The sequence below is a fragment of the Cotesia glomerata genome, linkage group LG8 (genome assembly GCF_020080835.1).
Source record: "Cotesia glomerata isolate CgM1 linkage group LG8, MPM_Cglom_v2.3, whole genome shotgun sequence".
Taxonomy (NCBI): Eukaryota; Metazoa; Arthropoda; class Insecta; order Hymenoptera; family Braconidae; genus Cotesia; species Cotesia glomerata.
Genome location: NC_058165.1, coordinates 3630911 through 3640639, shown reverse-complemented (window position 1 = coordinate 3640639; position 9729 = coordinate 3630911). Strand labels below are relative to the sequence as shown.

Here is a 9729-nt window from a genome sequence, read left to right as displayed (position 1 = left end):
TAATATTTTTATTATAATAACGTTTATTAAAACTCTGTTAATTCCACCAAAAACTTATAGAAAAACTAGGTGAAAGACTGACGACGTGGTGCCACCATTTTGGTGGAATATACAAAGCCTGACCGGGTTTTAGGTAGCACATAAATCCTTTAGCATTTTTAAATTCTGGAAATTTATTGTAGTCAGGGTTTAAAGGATTTACTTGCGCTGTATTGCTCAATAATCTCGTGTCATATGTATACAAATATTTACTGTCTTCTGGATGATAGAGAATTATTTGTTTGTGTCCAAAGACCTTAAAAAAAAAAGTACAGTTTAAATAATATTCTATTGCTATTTTTGTACCAAGTGTTGAATAAAAAAGAATTTTATCAATAAATTTTTTTACTTGACATAATAAATTATCCCTGGGGTCGTAGTGTAAAGGCGATACGGTTCCTTTTGGTCCAAACCAGGCGTTGATGTCTACTTCAGTGTTTTCTTTGTCTTCATCAACAAAATTACAGTAGTCTGGTATTGAAAAATCATTTTTTAGCTCGGGGATCTGAAATTAATTTATTAATTATCTACAACTTGTTATTATTATTATAAGTAACAAATCAAAATTTATTGGGTAATAGTAATGATAATAATAATAACTAGCAACCTTGCAGTCACTATGTGACTGCCGGGACTTGAAAACTATAAATAAATAAACTTTTGCTTTATAAAGTAATAACTCTTGTTAGATTGAACTGTACTTTCTTAACTATTGATGTTTTTAAAGATATAAGCTCATTCCGATGTTACACTCATCAAGAGCTTTCGTTTGAGTATCCACACGCATTTTGATATATTTTTCATATAAACATATATATAATATATATAAATATATGAAAAATTGATGTGGGTACTCAAATAAAAGGTCTTGATGAGTGTAATTTCGGGGTGAGCTTATATCTTTAAAAATGTCTAGTTGATAAGATTTAAGGGCATTTCTTAAATATTGACATTTTTAAAGATATAAGCTCATTTCGATGTTACACTCATTAAGAGCTTTTGTTTGAGTACCCACATGCATTTTTATATATTTTTCAAATATATAAATATATGATATATATAAATATATGAAAAATTGATGTGGGTACTCAAATGAAAGGTCTCGATGAATGTAACATCGAGATGAGCTTATATCTTAAAAATTGTGAATATTTCACAAGATAGAAGGTAATTTCTTAATTATTGATATTTTTAAAGATATAAGCTTATCCTGGTGTTACACTCATCAAGAGCTTTCATTTGAGTACCCACATTCATTTTTGATATATTTTTCATATATACATATATATATAATATATAAAATATATGAAAAATTGATGTGGGTACTCAAATGAAAGGTCTTGATGAGTGTAATGTCGGGGTGAGCTTATATATTTAAAAATGTCGATAGTTCACAAGATACAAGGTCATTTCGTAATTAACAATATTTTTAAAAATGTAAGCTCATCCTGATGTTACATTTATTAAGATCTTTCATTTGAGTACCCACATGCATTTTCAACATATTTTTCATATATACATATATATACATATATATATATATATATATATATATATATGAATATATATATTCATAATATATATATTCCTATATATATATACATATATATATTCATATATATATTTATATATATATATTCATATATATATATTCATATATATATATGAAAAATTGATGTGGGTGCTCAAATGAAAGGTCTCGATAAGTATAATGTCGGAGTGAGCTTATATCTTTAAAAATGTCAATAGTTGACAAGATACAAGATCATTTCTTAATTATTGATATTTTTAAAAATGTAAGCTCATCCCGATGTTACACTTATCAAGAGCTTTCATTTGAGTACCCACATGCATTTTAAAATTTTTTTCATATATATATATATAAATTAAAGGTCTCAATGAGTGCAACATTGGGATAAGCTTATATCTTTAAAAATGTCAATAGTTCACGATGCTAGGTCATTTCTTAAGTATGTAACTAGAGATAGAGCATTTTCGAATGCAGCCTAAATACTTATCATAATAAATTGAGTATCTGTGGTGATTATTATTACTCAAAATCAGCCACCTGTTCGAATAACTGATGCTGAGCCAAGTATCCAATAGTGTCATTTTTTTTCGCCACATGCGACTTGATAAATTCCGAAAGAGTAACAAGCTGTTGAGACCAATCGTCTTCAGTATAACTTGAGCCTATTTCTATGGGTACAGTCCTCATTCCACCGATTTTAATTAAATAATTAGGATCTTTCCATGCAGTCAATGCTTTCCAGTGGCTAATACACTCTAGAAATATATTTATAAAAATTATTAAATGAGTAAAATTTATTTAAATCAACAAAAATTTTTTACTTTTTCAAATTTTTATAATAAAAAAAATTATAAGTGCAAATTTTAAAAAAATATTTTGATCATAATTGATTTGTTATAAAAAATTTCAAAAATTTTCAACTAATTTTTTGTATTATAAATCATTAACATACTTTAATTTAAATTACCTTCTAAAACAGCAGGTACTTTACATTTAAATATATCACGATAAAAAGTCTCCATTGAAGGTGATTTGTACTTTTTTATCCACTCACATCCTTCTAATAAATTACTTGATATATTTTTATCATCAATCTCAAATTCTAATGATTCTTTATATGAAGTAGTTTCTTTAAAAAAAAAAAAAAAGTTATTTTATTAAAATTTAATTTTTGATTTAAAAATAAAAATAAATACCTGCTAAGTAATTGTTTATTTTAGAAGCAATATTAGTCAATAATTCAGGCGCTTCAACAATTGGAGCACCCAGCAAAAGTCCCTTGTCAATTTGCTTTGCTATTTCCTTAGTATTATTTTTTTCCTCTCTAGAATCAATTTCTAAAAGAATGCACTAAACCTCAATTAAATTAATAAATATTATAAAATTTGATAAAACAAAAAAAAAATACCTTGAGTAAGCTACAAATTGTGTAGCAATATCTGTGACCAATAGACACGTCTTTCCAATATCCAGTATTTAAATTTTCCCATGTTCGATCCAAGCATGCCTCTATTTCTATTAGCTTGCAATCAATCTTCTCTGGTATTCTTATAATATATATCAAAAAAATTAATATCACATTTATAATTCAAAAATTAAATTAGCTAAAATGTCGAAAATTTATAATAAATTCTAAGTGCAATTTTTAAAAATATTTTTTTATTTATTATAATATTAAGAGAATAAGAAAAATGCTCTATCTCTACATACATAGTTAAGAAATGACCTTGTATCTTGAAATATTGACATTTTTAAAGATGTAAGCTCACCCCGACATTAAACTCATCAAGACCTTTCATTTGAGTACCCACATCAATTTTTCATATATTTATATATATATTATATATGTATAAATGAAAAATATATCAAAAATGCTTGTGGGTACTCAAATGAAAGCTCTTGATAAGTGTAACATCGGGATGAGCTTATATCCTTAAAAATATCAATAATGAAGAAATGACCTTGTATCTTGTCAATTACTGACATTTTTGAATAGATAAGCTCATCTCGTTGTTACACTCATCGAGCCCTTTCATTTGAGTACCCACATGAATTTTTCATATATTTATATATATTAGATATATGTATATATGAAAAATATATCAAAATGCATGTGGGTACTCAAATGAAAGCTCTTGATGAGTGTAATGTCAGGGTGAGCTTATATCTTTACAAATATCAATAATTAAGAAATGACCTTGTATTTTGTGCACGATTGATATTTTTAATGATATAAGCTCACCCCGACATTACACTCATCAAAACCTTTCATTTGAGTACCCACATCAATTTTTCATATATTTATATATATTACATACATGTATATATGAAAAATATATCAAAATGCATGTGGGTACTCAAATAAAAGCTTTTGAGGAGCGTAACATCAGGATGAGTTTACATCTTTAAAAATCTCAATAGTTAAGAAATTACCTTGTATTTTGTCAATTATTGACATTTTTAAAGATATAAGCTCATCCTGTTGTTACATTCATCGAGCCCTTTCATTTGAGTACCCACATCAATTTTTCATATATTTTATATATTTATATATATGAAAAATATATTAAAAATGCCTGTGGGTACTCAAATGAAAGCTCTTGATAAGTGTAACATCGGGATGAGCTTATATCCTTAAAAATATCAATAATGAAGAAATGACCTTGTATCTTGTCAATTACTGACATTTTTGAATATATAAGCTCATCTTGTTGTTACACTCATCGAGCCCTTTCATTTGAGTACCCACATGCATTTTTCATATGTATATATATATATATATATATATATATATATATATATATATATATATATTAGATATATGTATATATGAAAAATATATCAAAATGCATGTGGGTACTCAAATGAAAGCTCTTGATGAGTGTAATGTCGGGATGAGCTTATATCTTTACAAATATCAATAATTAAGAAATGACCTTGTATTTTGTGCACGATTGATATTTTTAAAGATATAAGCTCACCCCGACATTACACTCATCAAGACCTTTCATTTGAGTACCCACATCAATTTTCCATATATTTATATATATTATATATATGTATCTATAAAAAATATATGAATATGCATGTGGGTACTCAAATTAAAGCTCTTGATGAGCGTAACATCAGTATGAGCTTATATCTTCAAAAATCTCAATAGTTAAGAAATTACAATGCAATTTAACAAAAGTCATTATATAATAATGCAAAATTTGATTTATTTATAATCTACAATTCACTGCAGTCATCTAGTGACTGCAAAGTTGCTAGTAATTTTTCTTGATTAAAAAAATCAAAAATTTCTTAAATGTCTGCTTATTTTAGTATTATAAATTATACGTGCAATTTATTTCTATAAAAATTAAATTAGTCAACATTTGAAAATTTTCAGATTTTTTTTATTGAAAAAAATTTAATAAATTCTAAGTGCAATTTTTTAACTTATAATTTTAATTGATTCAACAAACCAAAAAATTTTCAAATGTCTGCTAATATTTCTATCATATTTTTAATAAAATAAAATAAATTATTATATTAAAAAAAATTACTTATTTAACTCCAGAGACGACTTGATATCTTGTATAAAACTAATCAACCTGACTTTAATTTCCATTGATATTTTTTCACAATAATTAATTAACAAATCCCATGGAATATTTTGACCAGTCAATGGAGCAGGAAACATTTTTACAAAAATAATTAATATTAAACCTGTAATAATAAAAACAAAAAAAGTAATTATTTAAAATAAACTATAAAAATTAATTTAGCAGATATTTAATAATTTTTAGAATTTTTTTAACCAATAAATTATGGCAAAAAAAAAAGAGAAAATAAAATTGACATTAAGAAATTTTAAAAAATTATAACTACAATTTTTTAAAAATAATTTTTCAGAAAAGATTTATTTATTAAATAAAATAAAAAAATTATTAAGTGACTACTAACTTAATTGTCATAAAATTTATTTATTTATTTATTTAATAACATGTACATTATATTTTTCCCGACAAATATAAGGCCACTGTAAAATAATATGATCAGCAAAAAAGTACAAAATTTTTCCAGTAAGCGAAAGAGTTTTAACTCTGCAAAAGCTTTCAATAAAAATGACAGTAGTGTCATTAAAAAAAAACAATTGAAAAATAAAAGCAACTAAACACAAAGGAACACATGTGCCAGGACCATTAGCCAGAATCAAATCCGGCTTTTCTCTAAACATAATTACTCCAGCATTAATAAACGCTATCAAAGTGGTGATGACACTCGTGTAATAAGACTGGCCGACTTCTCGGCTGCGGAAAATTTTAATCACTTTGCAATCATTGTCTACTTCAAAACTTTTAAGTTTTAATTCGCTCATTAGATCACTGTGCCCGTGGACGTAAACTCGCGGGGAATATTTATCTAAGTCTAGGAAATTTAACACCTTGAACATTTCTGTAGTGTGACCACCAGAGCCGAGGATAATCATGGTCTTGACTGACGAGAGGTTATTTTTTAATTTTCCACGGTTAAATATTAAATAAATAAATCTTGCCGTAAGAAAAATTAACAGAGGAATTAAAATGTAATAAATAATTTTTATTATTGTCATCGTTAAACATTTACCTGAAAAAATTAATTTTTTTAATTAATATATGTTTATTATTAATATTAATAATTATTATTATGTTATTTATTTATTTACCTGAAGGTGTCCAGCTGATTTGTTTTTTAAATTAAATTTTTTATTTCATGTTTTTACGTGTACAAATTTTATTAATATTATTGTTTACTTTTATTGTCAAACTGACAGGTGGCAAAGTGGAGAAATAATGGGTGATACTTTTTTTTTACCTAGGTGGCGGTAGTTGTCACTTTTAACGTAAATTTTAAACCAGTTTTTTTATGATTACTAGAATTTAATTTGCGCGCGCAAGCGCGCTTCATATTTATTGTCATGATATATTTATGTGTCGTTTATGTATATTATATCCGAAAAAGAACAGTTTCACTGTAAAAAATCGCGCCAAGTCCACGTTCATAAGACTATTAAGAAAAAAATATTTGTTTTTTTCTTTACAAAAATATATAAAATAAAAAAACTAAAAAATCCAAGTAACCAATATGATTATTTATGATTTTCGGAAATTAAAAACAATTTTGTTACAAATTTAAAAATTAAAAAAAAAATTTGGAACGTATTTAGTGTGCGTGGTTGCAAAATATTTTACTTTTAATGAAATTCGTAAAATCTATTTACTAGGACTTAAAAAAAATTGAAATACACAATGACGCACACCAAGTACGTTCCAAAATTTTTTTCTTAATTTTTAAATTTATAACACAATTTTTTTTAATTTCCGAAAATCATAAACAATCATATCGGTTACTTGGATTTTTTAATTTTTTTATTTTATATATTTTTGTAAAGAAAAAAACAAATTTTTTTTTCTTAATAGTCTTATGAACGTGGACTTGGCGCGATTTTTTACAGTGAAACTGTTTTTGTTCGGATTTTAGTATTTTTTGTAATTATAATAAAAATTTACAATCGACTTCGCCTCGGTCAACAATTACATGTAATCTGAGACATTTCTTATTTTCCTGCCCGTGGTGAGAATACTATTTTTTTGCCCTCCGGGCGGAAAGTGACAACTTTCGTCCCGCTGCGCTAAACTAAGTTGCCGCTTTCCGCCTTCGTCGGACAAAAAAATAGTATACACTCCACGGGAAGTAAATAAGAAAGCCTCAGATCACATGTTTGTTGACCTCGGCTTCGCCTCGGCCAACAATTACATGTGATCTGAGACATTTCTTACTTTACTTCCCTAGGTGTGTAATATACTATTTTTCCTCGACGGAGGCGGAAAGCGGCATTTTCATTTAGCGCAGCGGACGGAAAATTTTTTTCTCCCCTCCGGGCGGAAAGCGTCAATTTTCCGCCCGCTGCGCTAAATGAAAATGCCGCTTTCCGCCTCCGTCGAGGAGAATAGTATATTACACTCCACGGGAAGTAAATAAGAAAGCCTCAGATCACATGTTTGTCAACCTCGGCTTCGCCTCGGCCGACAATTACATGTGATCTGAGACATTTCTTACTTTACTTCCCTAGGTGTGTAATATACTATTTCTCACCACGGGCAGGAAATAAGAAAGCCTCAGATCACATGTTTGTCGACCTCGGCTTCGCCTCGGTCAACAATTACATGTAATCTGAGACATTTCTTATTTTCCTGCCCTAGGTAAGAAAAATACTATTTTTAATCAATAAGAAAATCGATTTTTCTCTCCTAGTAACTTTTCAGCCGTACTAATTTGTATTCGGATCAAATGTTGTTTTAATAGTTTTAAGAACAAATTCATTTTATGTTTGTTATTAACTAACATATTTATTATTATAGTTTTAAGAACAAATTTTGTTTATATTCGCTATTAATTAACACCTAAGTTTATCAAAATCGTATTGTCAACATGCTAAATCCTTTATTTGTGTTTTTGAATTAGTTTTTTTTAAATATCCAAAATAATTTATAGTTAAATATATAAACAATAATGTTTCTAAGGTTGAAATAATATAAAAGTCTTTTCAATAAACAACTTGATGTAGACATTTTGTGCTTGTCTCACCAGTCGCAAATGCCTGTCCCACCAGTCACAATAAAAACAAATTTTTTTAATTGTTTCTACGTAGGTAATCAGTCTAATTCTTCATAATATTCAATGTTTATAGGATAAATTTAGTATTGAGAGGGAAGTATTTTTTAAAAGTTTAGTGGTCGAATTGAAATTGGACTTTAAGTATACCTTTGGTAAGAGAGAAGGATTTTTCTTAGTCCCACTAGTCGCACTCAATCAAATGATAATTACGAGAAACTTAAAAAGTAATAGAGGTTTTTGACAGAGGGATATTGTAAATTAATTATCCTTCCATACTATAAGATAAATTTGACTATAGAATAAGTTCCAGTCACATAATTATAACTTATAATTGATGGCACTCCAGAGTCAAATGTTCCACGAGTCACTATGGAATGCCCCCAAAGTTTATATGGGTGATTCTCTGAAAGGACGTCTTAAATCTGTACAAAATTGTCCGATCAAATTATTTTTGATTTAATTAGAAAAAAAAATTAACTAGGGCTACAAAACTATTAGCTTAATCATAATAAATAAACAGCCGATTTAATTTTTGTTTTTTCGATATTTGTGTGTCTTTTGCCATAAAACATGACAGATGACTGTTTGCCAGGAGACTAATTTTTTTTTATTAAATTGAGAAAAATCAAGCAAACTATTTCAATGCATTCAAATTCTCAAGTTCTCAATGAATGTTTACATTAATTAGAATAATATTAAGACTTATGGATCCAATTTTATAAATAAATTATAAATAAAAATAGTTGCCAGGGGACTGAGTTTTCAAGTGGCCCAGGCACATATTTCCAGCACAAATAGATCCTTATAAACCGTCCAAAAGGTAAAATAACACGCTGGATTTTTTTTTGGCTTTGAACTTCTGGCAGGGGACTGTTCTTAAAATGCCTGGGACAAACTTTGGTTTAATGAATTTAATGAAACAAATTAATTTTCGGTATTTTTTATTCAAAAAGATTGTTAGTTAACTAATTAAGTTTATAAACATTATGGACCAAATTATATATTATTGACGAATAATTTAAAATTTAATCTTAAAGTTTTAATTTTGGGAATGGGACAGCCCAGGGGACTGTTATTTCGGTGGTTTACGAATTTATAGCAAAAAAACCAAAATTTATTTCATTTTAGTTTTCAATGCTCCAAATAGAAATGTTGTTTTACTTTCGTAATAAATTTTTTTTAGTAATAAAATAACAATTTTTCTAATAAAAAAATGCCTGGGACAGCAAAAAACATCCTTACAAAGAATCACCCAGATACACAGCAAAAAAGTTCTACGAAAAAAAAAACACTTTTAAAACTATAAAAAAAAAAAAAATTCATTTTCCTGCATCCTATTAAGTGCAAGTTTGTTATTAAAATACATAAACTACACAAATAATGGTATCCAAGCCCATTATCTACTGTGTATGTATGGCTACTTATCATTTTCTAGATCGGCAGCAATTATTTGATAAATTCAAACGGAAAATATGTATCGATGATTAGGCATATGCATTAGTGCAATTATTGATTAC

At 27.2% G+C, this 9729-nt stretch overlaps 2 protein-coding genes across 2 annotated transcripts; both read right to left on the bottom strand.

Moving 5' to 3' along the window:
• Window positions 1-2: 2 nt before the first annotated feature.
• Window positions 3-6423, bottom strand: LOC123270540 (bifunctional peptidase and arginyl-hydroxylase JMJD5). Its single transcript, XM_044736645.1, has 8 exons — window positions 6261-6423; window positions 5119-5281; window positions 2979-3117; window positions 2767-2920; window positions 2538-2699; window positions 2108-2325; window positions 389-544; window positions 3-295 (listed from the first exon to the last, which is right to left on the bottom strand). Exons 2-8 carry the CDS (start codon window positions 5253-5255, stop codon window positions 38-40), a joined length of 1224 nt encoding a protein of 407 aa, XP_044592580.1. The 5' UTR covers window positions 5256-5281; window positions 6261-6423; the 3' UTR covers window positions 3-37.
• On the bottom strand, window positions 5515-9640 carry LOC123270837 (UDP-N-acetylglucosamine transferase subunit ALG14 homolog). Its single transcript, XM_044736983.1, has 2 exons — window positions 9586-9640; window positions 5515-6139 (listed from the first exon to the last, which is right to left on the bottom strand). Exons 1-2 carry the CDS (start codon window positions 9638-9640, stop codon window positions 5547-5549), a joined length of 648 nt encoding a protein of 215 aa, XP_044592918.1. The 3' UTR covers window positions 5515-5546.
• Between the last annotated feature and the right edge of the window lie 89 nt (window positions 9641-9729).

Bases quoted from the DNA above. Each gene is read 5' to 3' on its own strand.
- LOC123270837 (XM_044736983.1), bottom strand. From the start codon at position 9,640: ATGATAAGTAGCCATACATACACAGTAGATAATGGGCTTGGATACCAT. The intron at 6,140-9,585 runs GTAGTTTATGTA...TTATTTATTACA, and splicing joins GCTTGGATACCATTATTTGT to TTTTAATTCCTCTGTTAATT.
- LOC123270540 (XM_044736645.1), bottom strand. From the start codon at position 5,255: ATGTTTCCTGCTCCATTGACTGGTCAAAATATTCCATGGGATTTGTTA. The intron at 2,700-2,766 runs GTATTTATTTTT...TTTTTTTTAAAG, and splicing joins AATAAACAATTACTTAGCAG to AAACTACTTCATATAAAGAA. The intron at 2,326-2,537 runs GTAATTTAAATT...ATATATTTCTAG, and splicing joins AGTACCTGCTGTTTTAGAAG to AGTGTATTAGCCACTGGAAA.